General features: G+C 47.6%; 1 protein-coding gene across 1 annotated transcript; it reads left to right on the top strand.

Annotated features, from left to right (window-relative positions):
• Positions 1–245: 245 nt before the first annotated feature.
• HPD (4-hydroxyphenylpyruvate dioxygenase) lies at positions 246–22,590 on the top strand. The gene is made up of 14 exons (XM_035098918.3): positions 246–779; positions 1,204–1,230; positions 2,254–2,316; positions 5,164–5,268; positions 6,827–6,869; positions 9,110–9,192; positions 9,293–9,382; positions 10,696–10,799; positions 11,638–11,715; positions 13,153–13,315; positions 14,928–14,999; positions 15,094–15,216; positions 21,378–21,494; positions 22,264–22,590. Exons 1-14 carry the CDS (start codon positions 399–401, stop codon positions 22,372–22,374), a joined length of 1,560 nt encoding a protein of 519 aa, XP_034954809.2. The 5' UTR covers positions 246–398; the 3' UTR covers positions 22,375–22,590.
• The last annotated feature ends 1,245 nt before the right edge of the window (positions 22,591–23,835 follow it).

Genomic DNA, 23,835 nt, shown 5'->3' with positions numbered 1-23,835 from the left:
CGGGGGGGGGCATCTTGGCTTCACAGACACCCCAGCCCTGCTGCATCTGACTGCCTGCCAAGACCTGCTCAAGATATTTTGCTGCCCAAGATGAAGAATGTCATGGTGCGTCCACTGTTACATGCGCAAAAAGCTTACAACGCTGGCAAAGCGACCACGTCCTCCATCACACCTCAGGGCAGCAAACTCCCGGGGGTGGGGTGGGGGTGGCACAGAGCAGACTCTGGAGCTCACGCAGACTCACTGCTCTCTGCCCTTCAGCTCCTGCCACCTGAGGCAGTCGCTTCACTCTGCCTTGTGAAGTCTAGTCGCTTTGCAGGAGGAGAAATGCTTTAAATGAAAACATGGGGTGACAGAAGCCTTGGCTGCCAGTGCAACGCTTTGCACCCTAGAGTGCCATGCTGCCTCCCTGGCATCTTTTGGGTGCCCCCTGGACAGCAGGGTCATGGGCACAGACCCCCGTAGTCCAGTCCCAGAACTGCAGCGGCATGAAAACCTTGCGTTTTGACCCACACACTGACTTTGGAATCACTTCCCCCTGCCTTTTCTCTTGTGTTGCAGATAATGCTCGCGAGAAATCTGGCATATATTTGGGGTTAAAGTGTTTAAAATTTCCATCTGGAGTAGGAGGAGTGAGGGAGGAGCTCATCCTACCGTGTTTGCTTCATCAAAAGCTTCGGCTACTGCCCCTCTCCCGTTTCTCTCTCTCTCCTCTCTCTCTCTCTGTCTCTCTTGCTCTCTTGGTGACATCGCTTTACTGCCACAGCGAAGAAAAAATGGTGAGGCTTCATAGCTCTTAATCAAATTATATATGTGTGTGTGTATATTGTTGCTGTCACTCTGAAGGATAACAAAAGATGCTTTTGACCATGTGAAATTTGCAAACACTTCCTAGTTGTTCACATTTCGACTGTCCTGCAAACATCTAAATCAGTGCATGAAAACTTTGTTCACTCCAAGCAATTTCTTGGAGTGAGTGAATATGCTGTGAACACCTAATTTGTGTGGACAGTTAGACATGGGTTTATATTTTATTCTGGTTTCATCCCTCTAGTATTGGTGGTGGTGTTTGATGTGTCTTTAAAACTCTCATGACTTGCATAGAGTGTTAGTTTTGAGGTGGGTTCTTTTAAACTTCTGGAGTAACTTTTTTTTGCAAAATTAATGTCTCTGTTTTATTCTGTTTTGATCCTTGACCACTAGACGACTTACCTGGATAAAGGGCTGAAGGTAAGATCACAATGCAGTATAATATCCATGCGCCCACCCCACCCCAAATATGGTCTATGGTGTCAATGGCATTATTTCTTAGGGCATAAGCTGGCAAGAAGGACCACTGCAAAAGCCTTTTTGAAATGAATATTCTATTGTTGCATAGAAGAACTGGGCTGTACATTTGGCAAATGCCCAATAAACCTGAGAGCATCGTACAAAAGTTACATTCTACAAGATGCAATAGTTTTGTATTCAATTCTTAAAGCAGAAGTGAATTATCTCATAGACTCAGCTAAAAAAACAACACCATGAAGGCACAGTTCAGCCAACATTCAGCAATTTTTCAGCCCCATTAAAATGAGAGGGTGGTTAATTTTGGCTAGTTGGTGCCTTATGTTCTCAATCTATTAAGAAAAAGTGGTACATTTGTTAATTATGGTGTGTGCCTGGTCCATTTGCCAAAGGCTACGATCCTAAGCTACTAGGTGAGTTCAATTGAACCCAATAGGACCTACTTCCAAGTAAACCTCATTTCCCCCCTCAGAGGGTAACTGTTAGTTTTTATCCCAGCAAAAACATTAAAGGATATTTGCCTCTATCATCTGAGTTCCGATCCTGCCTCACCTGACTCTGTTGAGATGGCTTTGGTGAATGATCCTGCCTGCAGTGGCACAGCATGTGGGGGCACAGGGGGGGGGTTGCCCCAGGTACAAAATGCTTAAGGGTGCAAAATTTCAACATCTGGGCTCTGTTGAAAATGGCTTCTCCTTGCAAATCGGGAAGTTACCTCTATGGACAATGCAAGAACTCATATTTTCTTCTCACTATAGCTGCAATCTGCTGGGGGATGCGGGTGCTCTTAGGCAGTTGAATCCACATGTGTACTCTGTCCGTTTCACTCTCTCCCACCCCCACCTCTGCACAGACCCGGGTGCTGGCACCCTATGCTACGCTACTGCCTGCCTGTGTTGGGGATACTGGGCTGCTCTTACTTCTGAGTGGGTCACATAATAACCAGCTACCTTTTCTCCCATTCAGCCCGAAAGAGGCCGGTTCCTTCACTTCCATTCCTTGACGTTTTGGGTTGGTAATGCAAAGCAGGTGAGTGTGCTGATAAAACCAGGAAGGTCTACGGAGGGTGGGGGGTGGGGAGAGGGTTGATTCTTGAGAAAGGATGATAGAATACACCAGTTTGGCTTGGATTTCAGAGCAGACTTACCTGATTCACAGTGCCCCAAACAAGATGCTTACTGGAATGCGGCAACCCTTTGAAATGTTCATTTCTCTGAATTTTGTGGTGTATACAAAATGTGTACATTTGGGGAATGTGTTATAAGAATGCAAGTGTTATGTGAAAACCATGTACAGACATGCATTGTATGGGGTCAAATTGCTTGCAAAAAGGTTTACATCTGGAGAAGGGCCTCCTGAAATGTGGCAGGATTCAATGAGGACTTTAAAAGAAAAGCTCACATATGAGATGTGGCAAACGGAACAAAAGGCTGGAAAAATGAGAAAGAGGGGGAAGCCAGACTTGACAGATTACTTCCTCTTAATGTTGCTGGCTTTGCTACTGTTGCACCCTTGTCCCGTTCCCAGGCACCTCACTGGGGCATCTGGTTGGCCTCTGCGAGAACAGTGTGCTGGACCGCATGGGCCCCCTTTGGCCTGATCCAGCTGCAAATCTCTTCCTGCATTTGTTTGCAACACGGAGGGCTGTGGAGGGGGTGTGCTTCAGGCTGTTGCGCTATTGGGTGCTGGAGACGGGGTGGAGACCCATCTGAAAGGCGGGGTGGGAGTGGGGCAGATTTCCTGGGCAAGCTGCATTCAATTAATGGCTTGTCCCTTGTTGGCTCTGGGGGATGTGCTACGCAGATGGGATGTTGCACTCCGAGGAATGTGGAGCTGGAATGGCCTTTGGACTAGCCTGATGCAACAGAGAGGGGAGAGGGGAGGCAGAGTCTTTGCTTGGAGGCCAGTTGGCGGGATTAGGGAGGGGCTGAGTCAAACACACACATTGCACAGAGGGCTCACCTGCACCCTGGCTGAATGCCCACATTTCTCCATTCTGAATTGTGTACAGTGGTACCTCTACTTACGAATTTAATGCATTCTGAACGCACATTCGTAAGTCGAAAAAAATTGTAAGTCAAATCCCATAGGAAAGCATTGGGAGAAAAAATTCGTAAGTCGAAGCAACCCTATCTAAAAATTCGTAAGTAGAAAAAATCCTATCTAAACTGCATCCAAGATGGCGGACGGAGCTCCGTTCGTAAGTAGAAACATTCGTAAGTAGAGTTATTCGTAAGTAGCGGTACCACTGTACTGTAGCCCCCTGTGCTTCCACACCTCCCTGGTTTGTTTGCTGCTGCATATCATTCTACAACAAACTTTGGCCCTCCAGATGTTTTGGATTGGACTGCAATTCCCATCATCCCTGACCACTGGTCCTGTTAGCTACGGATCACGGGAGTTGTAGGCCAAAACATCTGGAGGGCCACAGTTTGGGGATGCCTGTTCTACAAGGACCACAGTGCTGCTGCAGCCAATCCTCACCCCTAAATGTGGTTGTTGGTATTAATCTGTCTCGAGAGACAATGGAGTGCACCTCCTGGGGTGAAGTCAAACTACTGTGCTAGAAGCACCGAAGTGGCTTCCCTGCGGCATAAGACAAGGCAGTGTGTCTGGAGGTCCTGGGCTGCCCAGACAACATTAACCTCGCTGATGTGGTCCAAAGGAAAGGAAAGCAATATGCTTGGCGGCAGGAGTTGCCAGGAAGAGTCGTACAAGATGTCATCCAAATGCCTTAGGCTTAGGAAATCCACTCCAGATTTGTGGAGGGGTTACCCCTAAGCCTTTTCTTCTCGCAAAGATATCCAGGCAGCAGAGGTTTTGGATCAGTTTTGCTTCTCCTAGACAACTCGAGAGTCCCATGGACTGCAAGAAGATCAAACCTATCCATTCTGAAGGAAATCAGCCCTGAGTGCTCACTGGAAGGACAGATCGTGAAGCTGAGGCTCCAATACTTTGGCCACCTCATGAGAAGAGAAGACTCCCTGGAAAAGACCCTGATGTTGGGAAAGATGGAGGGCACAAGGAGAAGGGGACGACAGAGGACAAGATGGTTGGACAGTGTTCTCGAAGCTATGAACATGAGTTTGACCAAACTGCAGGAGGCAGTGAAAGACAGGAGTGCCTGGCGTGCTATGGTCCATGGGGTCACGAAGAGTCGGACACGACTAAACGACTAAACAACAACAGACGGGCTACCTTCCCAGGTTGATGAGCCCCATCTACCTCACCTTTCCTCCTGAAAGTGATGTCCCCCACCCACCCCATTTTGTTTCTGAATGATGTCATTTGCAAGCTCTAATTCAATGGAAGATGCTCCCAGAGTAGTTTATTTAAGCAATACCAAAAGAAGAAGCCAGGATCTGTCCTCAGGCTTGCAGTCTGGAATGATGTGGCGCAGAAAGGGGAAATGGGTGAGGCAGCTCCCTAAGGGCTTTTAGCCTCCTAGGCAAGGCTGAGGGGCAGAGTGGGGATTTGAACCTTAGTCCAGATCCAATATTCTGACCATTATGTCACATTGGTTCTTGCCAAGTGTCATGCCAAGATTTAAAACATCACACCAGTAGGATAAACAGGTAACGCTGTACTCAATGTTGCACTGACCACCAGTTCATTGCACAGCGCAAGGATTTCTCCTTGTGCAACAAAACGACCTCCCCTCTGTGCCCCCCACCTGATCTGGGGGTTTCCCCTCCCTGCAGAGTGGATTTGAAGATGGCCTAAGATTGCGGGGGGATGGGGGTGGGGAGAGCTACCATTGCAACAATTTTTGCTGATTATGGCCCATAGTCTTAATATGTGTCTGGAGACTTACTGCTAACATGCTTTTTTAAAAAGCCATTTTCCTTTTTTTTTTTTTGCCCGTGTATTCTAAAGGCTGCTTCATTTTATTGCAACAAAATGGGGTTTGAGGAACTGGCCTACAAAGGTCTGGAGACGGGAAGCCGAGAGGTGGTGTCCCATGTGGTCAAACAGGACAAGGTAAGGATGAGAGAAAACTGCATTGATGTAGGTCTAGGGTTGCCATATTGCAAGAAGTGAAAATCCGGAGACAAATTGCTGACCTTTTTTAAGAAAAGAAAATTTCCTGTGGAGGTAGAAGGTGTGAGAGCAAGCTTGCAAAACCAGTCCCTTTGTCTGGGGCCGGCAACAGTTGTAGCTGACAACTAGCACCATGATCCTTATGCCAAAGGGATAAGCTGAGCTGCAAGGGCTACAACTAAGTGATATTGCCCTCTGGGCAAATGAGTGGGTCTCCCTCTCCCCCCTGCCTAGCTGCCAAGGGAAGGGAACAATAGATGCTGCTGGGCAGAGGGCAGGCTGGAAAGCTGGAAACAGGCACATGCTTGCTCTGTGCTAAATCCAAGCTGTGACTCAAAGGATAAGATCTCCTGGGGTGTTCCTGCTGTGAGCCCCTTCATCCTATGCTCAGGTTATAGGTAAAGGTAAAGGGACCCCTGACCATTAGGTCCAGTCGTGACCGACTCTGGGGTTGCGCGCTCATCTCGCATTATTGGCCGAGGGAGCCGGCGTATAGCTTCCAGGTCATGTGGCCAGCATGACAAAGCCGCTTCTGGCAAACCAGAGCAGCACACGGAAACGCCATTTACCTTCCCGCTGGAGCGGTTCCTATTTATCTACTTGCATTTTGACGTGCTTTCGAACTGCTAGGTTGGCAGGGGCTGGGATAAACCATATATCCTAAAGACCCTCACTCCAAGGAAACTGAACCTGGAACTCTTATCCCTTGGAGCAGTGTTTCTCAACCTTTTTTGGGCCAAGGCACACTTGTTCCATGAAAAAAATCACGAGGCACACCACCATTAAAAAAGTTAAAAAATTTAACTCTGTGCCGCCCTATATTGACTATATAATTATGACTGTAAGAAACACTTGCCAATTGCTGTGTTGGTTGCAATCTCCTGTAATAAGGCTTCACAAGCCGCTGATTTCTCTGCCAGCACAATCCTTTGCTCAGCAAGTTTCAGGTTGAGCTCATCCAGCCAGCTTCTTTAAGTTTGTCTAAAACCACCCTCCCGTGGTGGTGGCTGTTGAGAGCTGCGCTCGCTCCGCGTCGTGACCCGGCTGGCTTCCTTTCCGGCGGGTTAGCTTTGGCTATTGGCAGCCGCCAGGCACGTGACAATGCAAATCGCCCTTCTCGTCACCGCACGTCACGGCACACCAGCCAGCGTCTCACGGCACACTAGTGTGCCGCGGAACAGCGGTTGAGAAACGCTGCCTTGGAGAGTTGGGCTGGAGTGTAACAGTATTGTGAATAGGGGAGGGGGACCCACGACTGTTTTGGGTCTAGCAATGAGAGACCAACTCTCTAAGCCAGCCTTTTGCCAACCTGGTGCCCTCCAGATGTTATGGAATACTCCTGATTTTAGCTTCCTGTTGGTTGTCTCAATGATCTTGGATATCAACATTTTAAATGAATGCCAGTGTCAGCATTTCAGCCTTTAACTCATCACTTAACCTTGTCATAAAGAAAATGAATGCTTGTAGTCATTCTGATTATTATTCTGATTACCAACAGATCATATTTATCTTCTCCTCGGCTCTCAACCCTGGAAATCAAGGTAATTGAACAAGAGTTGGTCCTGTTGTAACTTTTCTTACCAAACGAGTTCCTTTTGAAATCCTGGGAGTTCTGTGTCCAGCTGTGGGTGTCACATTTTGAGACAGGGGTTGGCTCCACACATGTCTGGAGCAGGGCGAACAGGATGCGGAGGGTTCTGTACTCTCGTTAGGAATGCATTAAATGGCTGGCTATGCTTTAGCCTGGAGGAGAGAAGTTTAAGGGGAGACATGAAAGTGGCCTTCAAATATCAGATGGATTGTTGCATGAAAGGTGAAGTACACTTTTTCTCTGTTTCTCCAGAGGGCAGGGCTTGAACCAAGGACCAGGAATGGCAGGGAGGGGCAGATTTTGGCCAGACATACAGAGAAAGTTCCTAAAAGCAACTGCTCCTGGACAGTGGGAATGCCTACCACAGGGGGGAGGTGGCAGACTCCCCTCCGCAGCACTATTTAAGCAGAGGCTGGGCAGCCATTTGTAAGGGGGCGCTGCAGGACTTGTGTCCTGCATTGCAGATTCTGCTCTGAGCATTGGGGGGGGGTGAGGCTCATTGCCCTTCCAGGGTCTCTTTCAATGCAATTGACTGGTTTATTTTACTGTGCTTCAAGTTACGTTTATATCCCAGTGTTACATAGTTCATTTTGTTGTTTCCAGCCCAGGTACGCCATTTGTGGGAGCTGGGTGGCCGAGGGCTCTGCCCAAATTTCCAAGGGGTGGGTTGGGCCCCCTCAAAATCCAGTGACCCTGCGCACTGAAAGCTCTCTGATGGTCTCTGCCAGGGGTGTGGCAAGGCAAAGCACCTTCACCCTGGCATGTCCTTTTGAGAATCGCCCGGGCCCCTTCCCGGAAGACACCAAAGCACCTCGGCAAGGAAGAGGCCGCATAAAAAGCTAGGGTGGGGGAGCAGGGGATGGCAGGCCGAGTTGGCATGACTGGGTGTGTGTGCGGGGTGTATGTGTGATGTCACGCATGTGCGATGCCCCCCCCTCCCCGGCAGTGTTGGGCGCAACTTGGCGCCTCTGTTCCTGCCGGTAGTGTTGGCTACTTTTGCTCCATGGAGGGGGACTGCATGGTGGTTCTTAGCCACAGTGGCTTTGTCCTCCCTCCACTGTTGAAGGCAGCACACCTTTGCTGGGAATCCCAAACGGGGAATCGTCTGCTGTGCTCACGTCCTGCTTTCAGGCTTCCTGTAGGCATCTTGGTTGGCCATTGTGAGAACAGGATGCTGGACTAGAGGAGCTATTGGCCTGATCCTGTGGCTAAGCTCTTCTCATGTTTCCATGTTCTTCACAACCCATCAGCGGTGCCACAGGCGCCCTCTCGCACCAAAGGTTGTGGGTGCCCGCAACGAAAGGCTTCGACTTTGCCCATTGACCTTGGAGTGGCTCAGTCCCCCAAATATATTGTTGAGTGGTGCTTTAATATCATAAGGACTGGTCCAGCCAAAGGGATACCCTGTCCAGCCCCCAGTTTCTCTTCATGGCCAACCAGACGCCTCTGGAAGACCTCAAGCAGAGCTGTCTTTCCCATAGGGCTTAGTGGTGCATCATGCCAGGGCACTGGCCTCTCAGGGGCGCCCCAGAAAACGGGGGAGCTGCGCAGCTTTGCCGGCGGCCTCCCATTTCCCTGCACGCCTGCCAGCTGTGACCCGCCAACCATATGGCTGGCAGGCACACAGCTTCCCTCCCAAGCCTCTGTGGGCATGTGGGAGAGTTGCACCCCCCCAATGGCTGGCAGTGCGCAGTTTCACCCCACCCCACCCCCACTATCCGTGGTAATTTGGGGGCACTGGCCAGAATTTGCACCCCGGCGCCACATCTGCTAAAGACGGCCCTGCCCTGGAGCAGCCTGGCATGGTGGCTGTGGGCTTCTCCCTCCTTTTTTCTTTCTGTGTTCTCTGATGGGCCTTGATGGCTGGATTCAGGGTCACCACATCTGCCAGTTCCTCAGCTGGAGTTTTTACCAGGGTTATATGCAGCTCCTTGGCAGGATTTCAAATGCAGGCTTCTCCTTGTCTCAGGGGAGAGATGGAGTCTCCTTTGTTCTTAAAGGACAATGCGGTTAATTCACTAGCAGAGTTAATTTGCTGAGCCTGACTAAGGCACAGCTGTCATTCAATGTTCTGAGGTACACTGCCCCTGACTATGGAGGTTTCATCTTTCGTGGCCAATAGCAGCTGACAAACTTCTCCTCCATTAAATTGTCTTGATGTTTCCTCTTTTTCTCTCTCTCATTATGCAGAAATGGGAGCACACTTAGTGAAGCACGGGGATGGTGTCAAAGATGTTGCCTTTGAAGTGGAGGACTGCGATTTCATCGTGCAGGTGAACCTCTGCTGAAGAGGGTCTCTGTGTGACTCGAGAGGCTTGCTAGCCTTTCGCCTTGCTTCATCTAGTAAGTGCTATTTTTATTTTCCCCACTCAGAAAGCTAGAGAGCGTGGAGCTCTGATTGTTAAAGAACCCTGGATAGAGGAAGACAAATACGGGAAGGTGAAATTTGCAGTCGTTCAGACGGTAAGAACGTGAGGGCTTTCACCTATAAACTGCATTTGGACAGCTTAGTGACTCAGGAAGCGATAATACTAATAGGCAGTTGTTGTTAGACAGTGGAACCGACTCCCTTGGAAGGTGGTGGACTCTGTCATCTGTCGGGGATGCATTGCAGGGGGTTGGACTAAACTCTACAACTGTGATTAATAAATGAATAAATAGGATTTATATAGTATGTTTTCTAGGCACTTTGTTTTTTATTTTATCAGAAACCCTTAAAACAAACCTATCTTATTAGCCTCATGTTTCTGAACTGGAGACTGAGAGAAATTTCTAGGCTTCTTCAGCCTCAAGAAGAAGCTATGCATTCATCCAAAGGTAGTGGTTAACGTATAGAGTCAGAGGCCCTGTTTGCTGTATACATTTAAAACAGTATCATGGCACTTTAATCAGTCCATGCTTCTCCCCCCCCCCCCATTTACAAAAGCATCATGGGAACTGTAGTTTAAGGGTGTTGAATAGCTGTTTTGGAGGTGCCTATTCCCCTCACAGAACTACAGTTCTCAACTCGACAATTAAACAATCCCTCCCTCTTCCCAGGGATTTCTGGGAATTGTAGGCCTGTGAGGGGAATCACAGTCTCCTAAAAACTGTTCCCCTGCATGCGAAGACAGGCTCTGGTAAAAGGAGCAGACAAGACCAAGAGCAGTTTTTGCACATGCTGTAGAGGGGAGGGGAGGGGCATACCTGCCAAGTTGCTGTCGGAGAAATAAGGGATCGGGCCGGAAGTATCAGACCGGAAGTAGCGCTGTCGCCATTTTGGAACTGGGTGGAGCATGCTCAGAAGTGACTTTTGATGCTGCTTTGCCCAGTTCCAAAATGGCCGCTGTGCCAGAAGTCGCACTGCAGCCATTTTGGAACTGGGCAGAGCAGCATCAAAAGTCGCTTCTGAGCATGCTCCGCCCAGTTCCAAAATGGCCACTGCGCCAGAATAAACCGGGGGAAAACAAAAAAACCCCAATTTTTTCAGCTAGGAACAGCTGGAAAAATGGGGATTTCCCGGGGAATACGGGAGACTTGGCAGCTATGGGAAGGGGAGAGCAAGGAAGCAGCTGCCCTTCCCATCAAGTAAATAAATAAAATTACCTAACTAAAAGTAGAAATTGTAGAAAGATTTTGACAGATTTTCCTGAGCACTTGGGGTCAAAAGAAAGTCATTAAAAACACCTGTAGTTGAGAGTTGTCAAAAATCAATAAAACAGGTTTTGGCGGTGGGGGGCCCCCTCAGCTCACTAGAGTGATGTTAAAGCTTTGCACTTACCTCCTCCTCCATCTAGTATGGAGACACCACACACACCCTGATAGAAAAGAGGGGCTACAAGGGGCTTTTCCTGCCTGGGTTTGAGCCACCCATCTTCAAGGACCCACTGTTGAAAAGACTGTAAGTACCCAGCCCTTACTGCTCTGCTTGAATTCTAGCGTGAAAGATCTGAGTCTCATTTTAGACTGGGTGCCAATCCACACACTTAGATTTGCCACTGAGATTGTTTAACCAGCAAGGAACTAGTCCTGGCCATTTCTGAGTGTCATTCCCACATTACACTTTTAGATAAAAATAATCTTTTCTTTCTCTTCTCCCCACCCCTGCACACAGATTAGCACAGTGACCCCACTGGAGGTTGTCCTTCAGACAAGCTTAAGCATACAGCTGAATTGAAACAAAAATCATGTTCAAAGAACCTTTGGTGACTTTCATCAGAGGGAGTTTGATGTCTGATCTGATTGATTGATTGATTGATTGCATTCACACCCCACTTTTTCTCTCTCTAAGGAGTTCAAGGTGGCATCCCTTGTTCTCTCTGCTGCTCATTTAATCCTCACAACCACCCTGTGAGGTAGGCTAGGCTGAGGGGATTTGACTGGCCCAAGGCCACCCAGGGAACTTCATGACCAAGTTGCTGGACTCCCAGATTCTATGCTGACACTCTAGCACGACACCACACTGGCTTATGAGGAACCCATGGTCACGGCACCCTTTGTGTAAAGGGAGATTAATCCCTGAAAGGTGGACAAGAGCTTAATTTGCAAATGGGTTTTTGAGATCCTTCAAATGGGCCTTTGGCAACAGGCTTCTCTTGCCTATACGTTTTTCTCTGGAAAGAGTTAATGGGGGGTGGGAGGATTTGAGGCCAAGTTGTCTGCATGAGAAGTACCCACCACCCCACAAAAAACACCACGGAGGTAAAAACCCCTGACCTCACCTGCCTTTTCTTTCTCAGGCCACCTGGGAAACTGAACTTCATTGACCACATAGTGGGGAACCAGCCTGACCAGGAGATGGTCTCCGTGGCAGAATGGTAAAGATTGCTTTTGAAATCAACTTGCTTTCCTTCTAGAACATGAAACTTCCTCGATGACAACACAGGACATTTAGAGCAGCCATGGGGACCCTGGATGGTGTGGGCCTGATCAATCTAAATCCCTGATTCAGAGGAACTGATTTTAGGACATCTATTATGGGAAGCCTTTACAACATGATACGTAAATACGTATCATCCAGGAGGTGGGGTCCCTAACTGGGTCTTTGATCCAGGGGACAGAAAGCCTCATTTCGGCCCTGCTCTCCTCTCCTGGGGCTTTGCATACCCACCAGCTCAGCATGTGGGGGGTGGGTGGGAAGGAAGGGGAGCTGACCCTCTGCTTGGCTCTGCTCAAGGGAACGTGGCCCAGAGGATGTGGGCAGCTGGGCCTCGACTGCGGCTTTATCAGCGGGTATATCAAAGGGCAATAGCTATGATGGCTAACATTGATCTCCAGGTCCATCCACTGTATTCCTCTGAATGCCAGCTGCTGGGGGGAAGCAGTTGTTGGCTTCCTGTCCTGCGTGAGGACTTCCCAGAATAACCTGGTTAACTGCTGGTGGGACCATTATGTTGGACAGCTGTGCTGCCCGGGGCTTGATGGGAGTTGCAGTCCAAAACATCTGGAGGTTTGGAGAAGAGTGGACTAGATGGACTTTTGATGTGATCTCACTTAGCAGCCTGGAGATCGACACCTCCCCTGCTCCCCCTCCCATTAGCTGATTTTTAAATGGAATTTCCAAGGCAAATGCAATTATAAACATCCGCAGAGCAGATCCCCTCTCCTTTCCTTCTTTGAGCTTCCAAGCAAGCAGCCTGCATTCCAGCCACGGTTCCATAGACCCAGAGCTGCAACTCTGGAAGGAAGATCAACAGCCTCTGTAGACCATCGGTCAGTCTCCCTCTGTGCAGTAGCTGGCCATGGCTCTCCGGGGGATTAGACGGGAGTCTTCCCCAGCCATATCTGATGATACTAGGGATTTAACCTGGGGTCTTTGTAAGCAAAGTGTGTGTGGTGCCTCCCCTAAAAACAAAGGAGGTCTCTAGTCCTCATGGTTCTGAATAAAAGATTGAATTAGATAGAAACTGCTTTCAACAGAGTTAGACCATTGGCCCATCCACCTGGCTTGGTACTGTGCAACCCTGGCTGGCAGTGACGCTCTGCCTGGACATATCAGGGGTTGAAGGTGCATGCAAAAGCAGGTGCTCTACACTTGAGCTATGGGCTCTTCACAAAAGAAACAGATGGATGCCAGAGCAGGAAGCTGCTCAGGTAGCTCTTGCTACCTTGCTGCATCTCCTTGTTGCAACTTTTTAATTCTTCAAAAGAAGGTTTGTGAATGCATCTAGACTCGACCCAGGATATTCTCTAAGAATATAATTGTGGCTAAAACCCTCTCATTCTGACATATGGTGCTTCTTGCACATCCGCAGGTACCAGAGAAACCTCCTCTTTCACCGTTTCTGGTCTGTGGACGACAAGCAGCTGCACACAGAGTACAGTGCCCTCCGGTCCATTGTGATGGCCAATTATGAAGAGACCATTAAAATGCCCATCAATGAGCCTGCAATGGGGAAGAAGAAGTCTCAGATCCAGGTGAAAGCTGAGACTCTCCGGGTCCTTTGGGTCAGGGCTGAGTGGCCAGAGTTGAGCCTCGAGCCAGGGCAGAGGAACAGGCAGAGACACACCAGGACTGTGGAAAGTCCCTGGCCAAACAGGAAGCCTTTCACCATCCTCCAGGGGCCAACCTGGGTGGTGGTGGTTCCATCTCTGAGCCTCAGGGTGCTTGGTGCCTGGGAAGGCATAGCCACCTGCAATTCCAATTGTGTGCTACCAGGTACAGCTGCCCCCTTTGGGGGCTCTGGGCACTTGGCATGCAGGGTGCAACAGAGAGAGAGAGAGAGAGAGAGGGCTGCAGTGGAATACCTCAAGACTCATTTCATTGGGGGAGGGGGACCCTTTGACACACACACCCAGGAAGGTCTCTGTGGGCACATGTTGTGACCTGAGTTATTTGGCCTCTTCAGTACAAGCCCTGCCCATCCCAATGCATTTGCCTATTGCATCCTTCCTCTAAGGAGGTTGAAACTGTGTTGCGGTGTGGATTTCCTTTTAAGCAAGGAGCGTTGACTTTGTGGAATGCTTCATCCCTGGTGCAAGGTGGAAACATTTCTCGATAACCGGGTCTTTGGCTGATTGACATTCTATAGCCAGTGTGGTGTAGTGGTTAAGAGTGGTAGACTCGAAATCTGGTAAACCGGGTTCGCTTCCCCGCTCCTCCACATGCAGCTGCTGGGTGACCTTGGGCTAGTCACACTTCTCTGAAGTCTCTCAGCCTCACTCACCTCACAGGGTGTCTGTTGTGGGGGAGGAAGGGAAAGGAGATTGTTAACCGCTTTGAGACTCCTTAGGGAAGTGATAAAGTAGGATATCAAATCCAAACTCTTTTTCTTCTATAGCCTTTTAAATGTGTTTATGGGAGGGGTGATTGGTTTGATTATGTTTTGTTAGGTATTTTGTGTTCTCATCTTGTATTTTTATGCTGTAAACTGCCCTGTGATTTTAAGATGAGGGCTGTGTCTGTGTGTGTGTGTGATTTTATTTTATTTTTAATTCAACAATACGGTAAGATTTTCCTGTACTGTGAAAAAACAAAAGAATCTGACTGGAGCAGCTGTCATTAGTGATGATCATGTAGAGATACATCAAAACAGCAGTGAGAGCACACAGTCTGTTCCCCCCCCCCCCAAGGGTAAACCCTGTTTCTATTCCTCTCGTGTTTGGATGCAATGAGACAAGTGCTAATCACAATCCAATCCAGCACACTTCTGCTCAGAAATAAGATCCACTGAGTTCCATGGAACATACTCCCAAGTAAGTGTGTCTAGGATTACAGCCTAGGATTACAAGAGGGTGAGGCAGGAGATGAAGGCTGTTAAAGGCTATTACCCACAATGACATATTTTTCTCTCCTCCCCTCAAGCTCAAAGTGGTCTACATAGTTCTCCCTCTTCTCACTTATTCCCCACAACAGCCTTGTGAGGCAGGCTAAGCTGAGGTCGCACAGTGAGCTTCAGGGCTGAGTTGGGATTTGAACTCTGGTCTCCCAGGTCCTGGTCTTGGCCAGGTGTTTTGTGACGTTGTTGCTGGCGGTTCACCACTCACATGGTGCCTTCCTGTGCTCACTGTGTGCTTTTCCGCTCTGCAGGAATACGTGGACTATTATGGGGGCCCTGGAGTCCAACACATCGCTCTGAATACCTCAGATATTATCGCTTCAGTAAGACAGCGTATTCCCTGATCCACCTACCAATAAGTGGCCACCTTTAGGAATGCGGCCTGTGTCATTGCTGTGTACATTTTTTGGGTTGCAGGTCACAAACCTGAAAGAACGTGGCACGGAATTCCTGACAGTGCCCCCCACCTACTACCAAAAACTTAGGGAGAATTTGAAATCAGCCAAGATCAAGGTGAAGGAGAACATTGATAAACTGGAGGTGAGTTGGCTACCAGGGCTACCCTACATCTTGCAGTTTGGCTTAGTGTCCAGAGGGTTGGTCTAGACTGGGACTTCGTCATGCAGTGCACCGTTAAACTATGGAACTTGCTGCCGCAGGAGGCAGTGATGGCCATCAACTTGGGTGGCTTTAAAAGAGGATGGGACAAATTCAGTGGCTACTAGCCATGGGGGCTCTGCTCCGCCTCTAGGCAGTAATGTTTCTGAATGCCAGTTGCTGGAAACCACAGGAGGGGAGAGTGTTATTGTGCTCAGATCCTGCTTGCTGGTTTCCCATAGGCATCTGGTTGGCCACTGTGAGAACAGGAGGCTGAACTAGATGGGCCACTGGCCTGATGAAACAGGGTTTTCTTATGTTCTTGCAGACTGGCGAGGTATGAGGTCAAATCCCTACTCAGCTGTGAAGCTCAGTGGGTGACCTTGAAATAACCACTAGCTCCAAGTTGTGGTGGGAGCAGAACAGAAAGGTCAAGAACCAGGTACTCCCCTTGGAGGACCTTGGATAGAAATGCAAGCCATTACTTTAGCAGCTGCTCATCTTGATGAATTTCACAGCAAGGAGGTGGTTGTGGCAGTTCTACTGTGATGTGCAAGACCACCAACCTTTAAGGTGGGACTGGCTATCCTGTGACCCCCTCCCAAGGCCCTTGGACTCCAAGCTCTCACCAACCCCAGCCAGCATGGCCCAATGCTGGAGGGAGATGTGAAGTGGAGTCCAGCAACATCTGGAGGGCCACAGGTTAACCCCACCCCAGCTTTGAGGGCATCACTTCCTGGTGCAACTGGACTTCTCTGCGCCCCTTCCCTTTTGCAGGGAGGTGGAACTGATTCAGATGGTCCAACTCTGCCACTTAATGGATCCAAATGTTTTCCAGAGAGTACTAGGGGATGTTTTATCCCATGTTGATGGCCTTTCAGCTGATTCCCTGGTGGCCCTCTGGAATGCGGAGTTAACCAGGGCTGCTCTTCTTCTTCTTCTTCTTCTTCTTCTTCTTCTTCTTCTTCTTCTTCTTCTTCTTCTTCTTCTTCTTCTTCTTCTTCTTCTTCTTCTTCTTCTTCTTCTTCTTCTTCTTCTTCTGCGATCACTCGTAGCCAAGTAAGATTGTATTCCATAAACACAATTTTAACAATGGGTCTGTAAGTGACTGGGGAGGCCAATTCTGGATCCGCACGTCCTTCCACAGTGGGGACATTGGTTTCCGGGTGGGAGTTGATCATGGTGCGAATTTGCCAAGCGTGCTTTCCTCTTAGCACGTTTCTCCCTTGCGTCCTGAGATCGAGTTTCTTCAAAGCCCATTACACCTTTGGTAAAGGCTGTTCTCCAACTGGAGCACTTGCAGGCCAGTGTTTCCCAGTTGTCGGTGTTTATACTACATTCGGAATAGAGCAGTTGCTTTGGAAGACGATCATCAGGCATCCGCACAACATGACCAGTCCAACGAAGTTGATGTTGAAGAATCATTGCTTCAACACTGGTGATCTTTGCTTCTTCCACTACACCAGGGGTCCCTAAACTAAGACCCGGGGGCTGGATGCGGCCCAATCGCCTTCTAAATCCGGCCTGTGGATGGTCCGGGAATCGCATGTTTTTACATGAGTAGACTGTGTCCTTTTATTTAAAATGCATCTCTGGGTTATTTGTTGGGCCTGCCTGATGTTTTTACATTAGTAGAATGTGTGCTTTTATTTAAAATGCATCTCTGGGTTATTTGTGGAGCATAGGAATTCGTTCATTTTTTTTTTCCAAAATATAGTCCGGCCCCCCACAAGGTCTGAGGGACAGTGTAAAAAATTTTGGAGACACCATTGATGGAATCTTTTGAGGAGTTGGAGATGGTGTTTATAAGTGGTCTGTGTTTCACAAGCATATAGTAAGGTTGGTAGTACAATAGCTTTGTAAACAAGCACTTTGGTTTCCCTGTGAATGTCCCGGTCCTCAAACACACTGCACTTCAATTGGGAGAAAGCCGCACTTGCAGAGCTCAGGCGATGCTGGATTTCGGCTTCAGTGTTGACCCTTCTGGAAGTGATCAACATTTTCCAACGTTACACCACTGAGTTGGATTTGTGGCACTGCAGAGGGGTTATTTTGTACAGTGGTGCCTTGCTAGACGAATTTAATTCGTTCCACGGGTCTTTTCTTATAACGAAAAATTCGTCTAGCGAATCCCATAGGAATGCATTGAATTTTTTTTGGAATTTTTTTTTGCCCATAGGAATGCATTAATTGAATTTTGATGCATTCCTATGGGAAACCGCGATTCGCTAGACGAATTTTTCGTAAAACGAATTCGTCTAGCAAGGCAACCTCAGCTAGAAAAAACCTTTCGTTAAGCAGGGCATTCGTTAAGCGAGGCACCACTGTACTTGTTGGTGCAGCACTTTGGTTTTTTGGAAGTTGAGTGATAGGCCAAGCTTTTCGTAAACTTCTGCAAAGATATTTAGGATCATTTGGAGGTCATCCTCTGAGCGTGCACACACTACGTCATCAGCATACTGAAGCTCTATGACGGAAGTTATGGTAACCTTTCCTTTTATTTTCAGCCTGTTCTGATTGAAGAGCTTTCCATCTGTTTGATATATGATTTCTACTGCGGTGGGGAGTTTCTCGTCGACAAAGTGTAGGATCATGGCAATGAAAATAATGAATAGAGTTGGGGCAATAACACAACCCTGTTTAACACCTGATCCCACTGTGAATGGTTCACTTTGAGAGCCATTGTTATCTGTGATTGTTGCTGTCATATTATCATGGAGGAGCCAAATGATGTTTACAAATTTATCTGGGCAGCCAATTTTCAGAAGGACAGTCCACAGGGCATTACGATTTACAGTGTCAAAAGCCTTAGTCAGGTCAATAAATGCCATATACAGGAGTTGGTTTTGCTCTCTGCATTTTTCTTGAAGCTGTTGAGCAGTGAAAATCATGTCCACTGTCCCCCTAGAAGGCCAAAAACCATTTTGGGATTCAGGAAGGGTCACCTCGGATATTGTTACAGGACGGTTTGCTAAGATCCTTGCAAGAATTTTGCCGGCCGCAGCTAATAGAGAGATGCCTCAATAGTTTCCACAATCAGTTCTGTCACCTTTTTTAAAGGGATTGATAATTTTGGCATCCCTAAAGTCTGCTGGGATTTCTTCTCTTTCCCAGTTTTTTTGATGAGCTTGTGAAGTTGTTGTGTAAGTTCAATTGCGCCCACTTTGAAGATTTCGGCAGTTATCCCATCAGGTCCGCTGGCTTTGTTGTTTTTCTTTTGGTTAATAGCTGTACACAACTCTCCCAGATTTGGAGATATTGCAAACTCATCTCTAACTTGTTTTTGCGGAATTTGTGAGAGGACCTCAGCAGCTACGGGGGAGTTGTGGTTAAGGAGATGTTGGTAATGTTCTTTCCAGCACAGTGCAATAGGTTCTTTATCTTTTAGAAGTGTGACACCGTCTGCTGAGCATAGGGAGCATATGCCATGATTTATTGGCCCATAGATGGTCTTTGTGGCTTTAAAGAAACTCTGTGGATCATGAGTATCGGCTAAGTGCTGGATCTCTTGAGCTTTTTTTTTTTAATCCTCTAGGTGTTTTTTAGTTCTCTGGTTCTTTGAACTTCAGCCTTAGCGTTGGCATAGGTTTTTTTCTTAGTGGCACAGTTTCTATCTCTTTGCCATATGAAAGGCCTTCCTTTTCTTGTCAATCATGTGTTCAATCTCACTGTCATTCTCATCAAACCAGTTCTGGTGTTTCTTGGTTTGGTATCCAATACTGTAGTTTGTTCACAGGCTGCAGTAATGGATGTTTTTAGCTTGGTCCAGTGTTCCTCAATGTTATCAGGGAATTCTGAAAGCAGATGGTTCTTAAGAGTCGTTTGGAAGCTATCCCGCTTAAAGGGATCTTGAAGGGCTTGAGTGTTCATTTTGCGCCTTGGTTTCCTTCCTTGAAGCCTGCGTTGAGGTACAGTATAATCTTGATACTTATCGTGGAGCGCATTAGTCGGTGATCTGTCCAGCAGTCACCGTCGCTCGTCATAGCTCTGGTAAGGAGCACATCACGGCAATCTTTAGCACGGACAATAACATAGTCTAAGAGATGCAAGTGGTTTGATCGAGGATGCCTCCATGAAGTTTTAAATTTATTTTTCTGTCGAAATAGTGTGTTGGTGATAACAAGGTTGTGCGCTGCACATATCGTCAAAAGTAAGATTCTGCTCTGGTTGCTGTTGCCAACTCTTTCTTTCCCAATAGTCTCAGGCCACAGATCAAAATCTCGCCCAACTCTTGCATTAAAATCACCCAGGAGGATAACTTTATCTTCCTTAGGTCTCTGATAGGTCTCTGATATCCAGCTGAGAGTAAAATTTTTCTTTAATGTCTTCATCGGCATCCAGTGTTGGTGCATGAGCGCTTATAATAGTAGCCTGTTAATTTTTGGAGAGCTTTATTTGAAGGGTTGAGAGTCACTCATTAATGCCTGTAGGGACTTCTGACAGGAGCTTCACAAGGTCGTTTTTGATAGCGAAGCCTACCCCATGTATTCGATGTTCTTGTTCAGATAGACCTTTCCAGAAGAATGTGTAGCCTCCTTTTTCTTACTTCAGTTGTCACTCGCCTGCTCTTTGAGTCTGTTGAAGCGCTGTAATATCTATTTTAAAACGTCACAGCTCTCTTGCAATGATGGTAGTTCTGCGTTCAGAACGCTCGCCGTCTGTGTTATCTGACAAAGTCTGTATATTCCATGTTCCAAAGTTCAATTGTCTTTTACGACCGCTAGGTGGTGACCCCACTGGGCGATAACCAGGGCTATTGATTGTCTGGCTCCGATGAGCCCTCTCTGATTGCATGGAGCCTGGACAGGGCTGAGGGCGATGAAGCAATCGCTGAGATGGCTAGAGCGCTGGTGGTGGAAAACTCATTCTGCATCGGACCGGTCACGGGTTAGAGCTCAACGTCGAGCTACCAAGTGGCAATAGTGACAGCGAAGAGGACCTTCTTCACCGCCTCTATTGCATCTGCATAAAACAGCAGCAGGAGACTCTTTCAGGTGGTTCACAATCTAACAGAACCACCTCTACCATCGGGGATCCCAAGATCTCCTGCAATGATTTTGCAAAGGTTTTTTTGTAGATAAAGTCACTCAGATTCGGAAAGAGGTAGACTCTACAATGGGAGCAGGGCCAGGGTGGGAGAGTGCTAGAGTCCTGTCTAGTCAAGTTGCATGGGATCAGTTCCTATCTGTTACCTTTGAGGATGTGGACAGGCTGCTTGGATAAGTGAAACCGACCACCTGTCTCCTCGATCCTTGCCCATCCTGGTCCTGAATGGGGTAACTGTGCCCCTGAAGGACCAGGTGCGCAGCCTGGGAGTCATTTTGGACTCACAGCTGTCCATGGAGATGCAGGTCAATTCTGTGTCCAGGACAGCTGTCTACCAGCTCCATCTGGTACACAGGCTGAGACCCTACCTGCCCGCAGACTATCTTGCCAGAGTGGTGCATGCTCTAGTTATCTCCCGCTTGGACTACTACAATGCGCTCTATGTGGGGCTACCTTTGAAGGGGACCCGGAAACTGCAACTAATCCAGAATGCAGCAGCTAGACTGGTGACTGGGAGTGGCCGCCAGGACCACATAACACCAGTCCTGAGAGATCTACCATACATTGGCTCCCAGTACGTTTCCGAGCACAATTCAAAGTGTTGGTGCTGACTTTTAAAGCCCTAAACAGCCTTGGCACTGTATACCTGAAGGAGTGTCTCCACCTGCATTGTTCACTGAGGTCCTCCTCCGAGGGCCTTCTGGCAGTTCCCTCACTGTGAGAAATGAGGTTACAGGGAAGCAGGCAGAGGGCCTTCTCGGTTGTGGCACCCGCCCTGTGGAATACCCTCCCATCAGATGTCAAGGGAATAAACAACTATCTGTCTTTTATAAGACATCTGAAGGCAGTCCTGTTTAGGGAAGTTTTTAATGTCTGATATTTTATTGTATTTTTAATATTTTGTTGGAAGCTGCCCAGAGCAGCTGGGGAAACCCAGCCAAATGGGCGGGGTATTATTATTATTATTATTATTATTATTATTATTATTATTATTAAACATCTCACCCATTCCCTGGGCAACTTCTATCATTGCCCTTTCATTTGCTTCTGCTCTAAAGGAACTCAAAATCCTAGTTGACTTTGACGAGAAGGGATACCTGCTTCAGATCTTCACAAAGCCTGTTCAGGACAGACCGACTGTCTTCCTCGAGGTCATCCAGCGCTACAATCACCAGGTTTGTTGGCCAGCCGGGGCTCACCCCAACCTCAGTGGAACCAAATCAACTCTCACAGATTGGTGTGAAGGTGGCTTTCTGCTCTAACCTACTCAGGTTTAAACAAAAAAACTTGCATGATAAAAGTTGGGAAATGATCACCTTTTTAAGGCACAAAAGGGACTCAACTTCGATAATCCAGATGCAACCACTAGAATGAGCTGTTGGCCAGATTTTACTATGCTGCAGCTAATGGTCAGAGGGCAAGCATAGGCAACCTTCGGCCCTCCAGACGTTTTGGCCTACAACTCCCATGATCTCTAGCTAACAGGACCAGTGGTCAGGGATGGTGGGAATTGTAGTCCAAAACATCTGGAGGGCCGAAGGTTGCCTGGTCAGAGAGTAATGCGGCTTGCAGGCCAGATGATCTGAGCAACCCGTAGTGGCTTGGCTGACTATGCAAATAATTATTGTCTTCTCTGTCTGATCAGTTCATTGCTACTAACCTCACCTCCTGCCCCTTGAAAACAGACTACCTGCCTCACTTTGGCTAGATATTTGCCTCTGACCTTCCCGATTTCCGAGTTTACTGCTCTGGAATTTGGCATTAGCCTACTTTGAACAAGGGACTTAACTCTGCGCCTTCCAAGTTTCAAGTAGCTGTCTACAGGCCTGACCCTGACAACCCTTATTCAAAAGACAGATGGAATAATAACAGTGTTGCTGATGTGGCTATCAGGAAGAAAGTGCTTGCACTAGTTACACATTTCTCTCTTTCCTGTGGCTTTAGGGATTCGGTGCTGGAAACTTCAAATCTTTGTTTGAAGCTATTGAGCTGGACCAGGATGCCCGGGGAAACCTCACTGTCCTGACACCCACCGGAAAATCAGACTTTGTGTAATGCTCAGGAGGAAACAGTGTGAATACATACTGAAAGTGGGATGCACTATGCAAGAAAGGGTTGGAATAATTCCTCCCAGTTCAGGCTTTCCTGAAGGCGGTTCTAAAGTCTTTCCTTCTTTGGCTTTTTTTAAAATATTAATACCATGGGAGCCTTCCTCCATGTCCACTTTGGAGAGATCCCTCATGTTGGCTGAAATAAACAAACAAGCATGTATTTGTCTGTTCCTGATCCCAGCATTTGGCATGGCACTTGAAAAAGGATTGTAACAGCTTCAATTTTGGGGCTATGTAAAAACTGCAACGTTTGAGTCATGGAATCAGAGAGTCGCAAGAGACCTCAAAATGAATCAAGTCCAAACCCCAGGCGATCCAGGAACCCTTCCTTGTGCCATTTTTATTGATAGGTGGCTACCTATATGCCACCGAACGCTGCAAGATCCAGATGCTCACAATCCAGTGCTAAGTAGCCTTTCCTATTATGGTTTTTGCCCTTGTCCAATGAGGCTCTTGTTATCTGCCATGTCTGCAGAGCAGGGGTGGGGAACCTGGTACCCTTCAAACAAAATTTAATTTTTTTTAAAAAAAAATTTCTTCCAGTAGCACATTAGAGACGAACTAAGTTTGTCATTGGTATGAGCTTTCGTGTGCATGCACACTTCTTCAGATATTCAATACCCTCCAGATATTGCTGGACCCCAAACTCCCATCAGCCCCAGCCAGTATGGCAAATGGTATGGGGTGATGAGCATTGTAGCCTGCCCTACAACAGACGGAGGACTGCAGGGTCCACCACCTCCTCTGTCGATGAACTTGGCTTCCCTGAGATTTCATAGAATCATAGTTGGAAGAGACCACAAGGGCCATCCAGTCCAACCCCCTGCCAAGCAGGAAACACCATCAAAGCATTCCTGACAAATGGCTGTCAAGCCTCCGCTTAAAGACCTCCAAAGAAGGAGACTCCACCACAGTCCTTGGCAGCAAGTTCCACTGTCGAACAGCTCTTACTGTCAGGAAGTTCTTCCTAATGTTTAGGTGGAATCTTCTTTCTTGTAGCTTGAATCCATTGCTCCATGTCTGCTTCTCTGGAGCAGCAGATTTGTGTAACTTTTGCTCAAAGCCCTTCAAACTTAGTGGCTATCTTCACATCATTTATTAACATATTGTTAACCCAGCCTCTGTCCAAAGGTTTCAGGACCAGATGCACCAATAAGTAAACAAAACCAGCTACAAGTCAGGATCAGATAATAAAGCAATAAATAACCTTAAAACACAAGCAAGTCATTGTATGGCATTATGTTAGATGAATCAACACAATGGTAAGTATGTCCTGGCAAATCAACATTATGAAATTATGAAAGAGGAAGATCATTTTACTATTTACATCTCCCTCAGTGCTTGAAGAATTACATTTTTTTTCATATTTCAGTACAAAGTGACCTAATCTGTACTTCTTGGAGTA

This window comes from Zootoca vivipara, chromosome 16 (assembly GCF_965207765.1).
Source record: "Zootoca vivipara chromosome 16, rZooViv2.hap1.1, whole genome shotgun sequence".
NCBI lineage: Eukaryota > Metazoa > Chordata > Lepidosauria > Squamata > Lacertidae > Zootoca > Zootoca vivipara.
The sequence above is the reverse complement of the archived record's forward strand: the minus strand, read 5'-3'. Positions and strand labels throughout refer to the sequence as shown.

Excerpts from the sequence above, each read along its gene's own strand:
- HPD (XM_035098918.3), top strand. The coding sequence starts at position 399 with ATGCTGCCTCCCTGGCATCTTTTGGGTGCCCCCTGGACAGCAGGGTCA. Across the intron at positions 780-1,203 it reads GCCACAGCGAAGAAAAAATG|ACGACTTACCTGGATAAAGG; the intron begins GTGAGGCTTCAT and ends CTTGACCACTAG. Across the intron at positions 5,269-6,826 it reads ATGTGGTCAAACAGGACAAG|ATCATATTTATCTTCTCCTC; the intron begins GTAAGGATGAGA and ends GATTACCAACAG.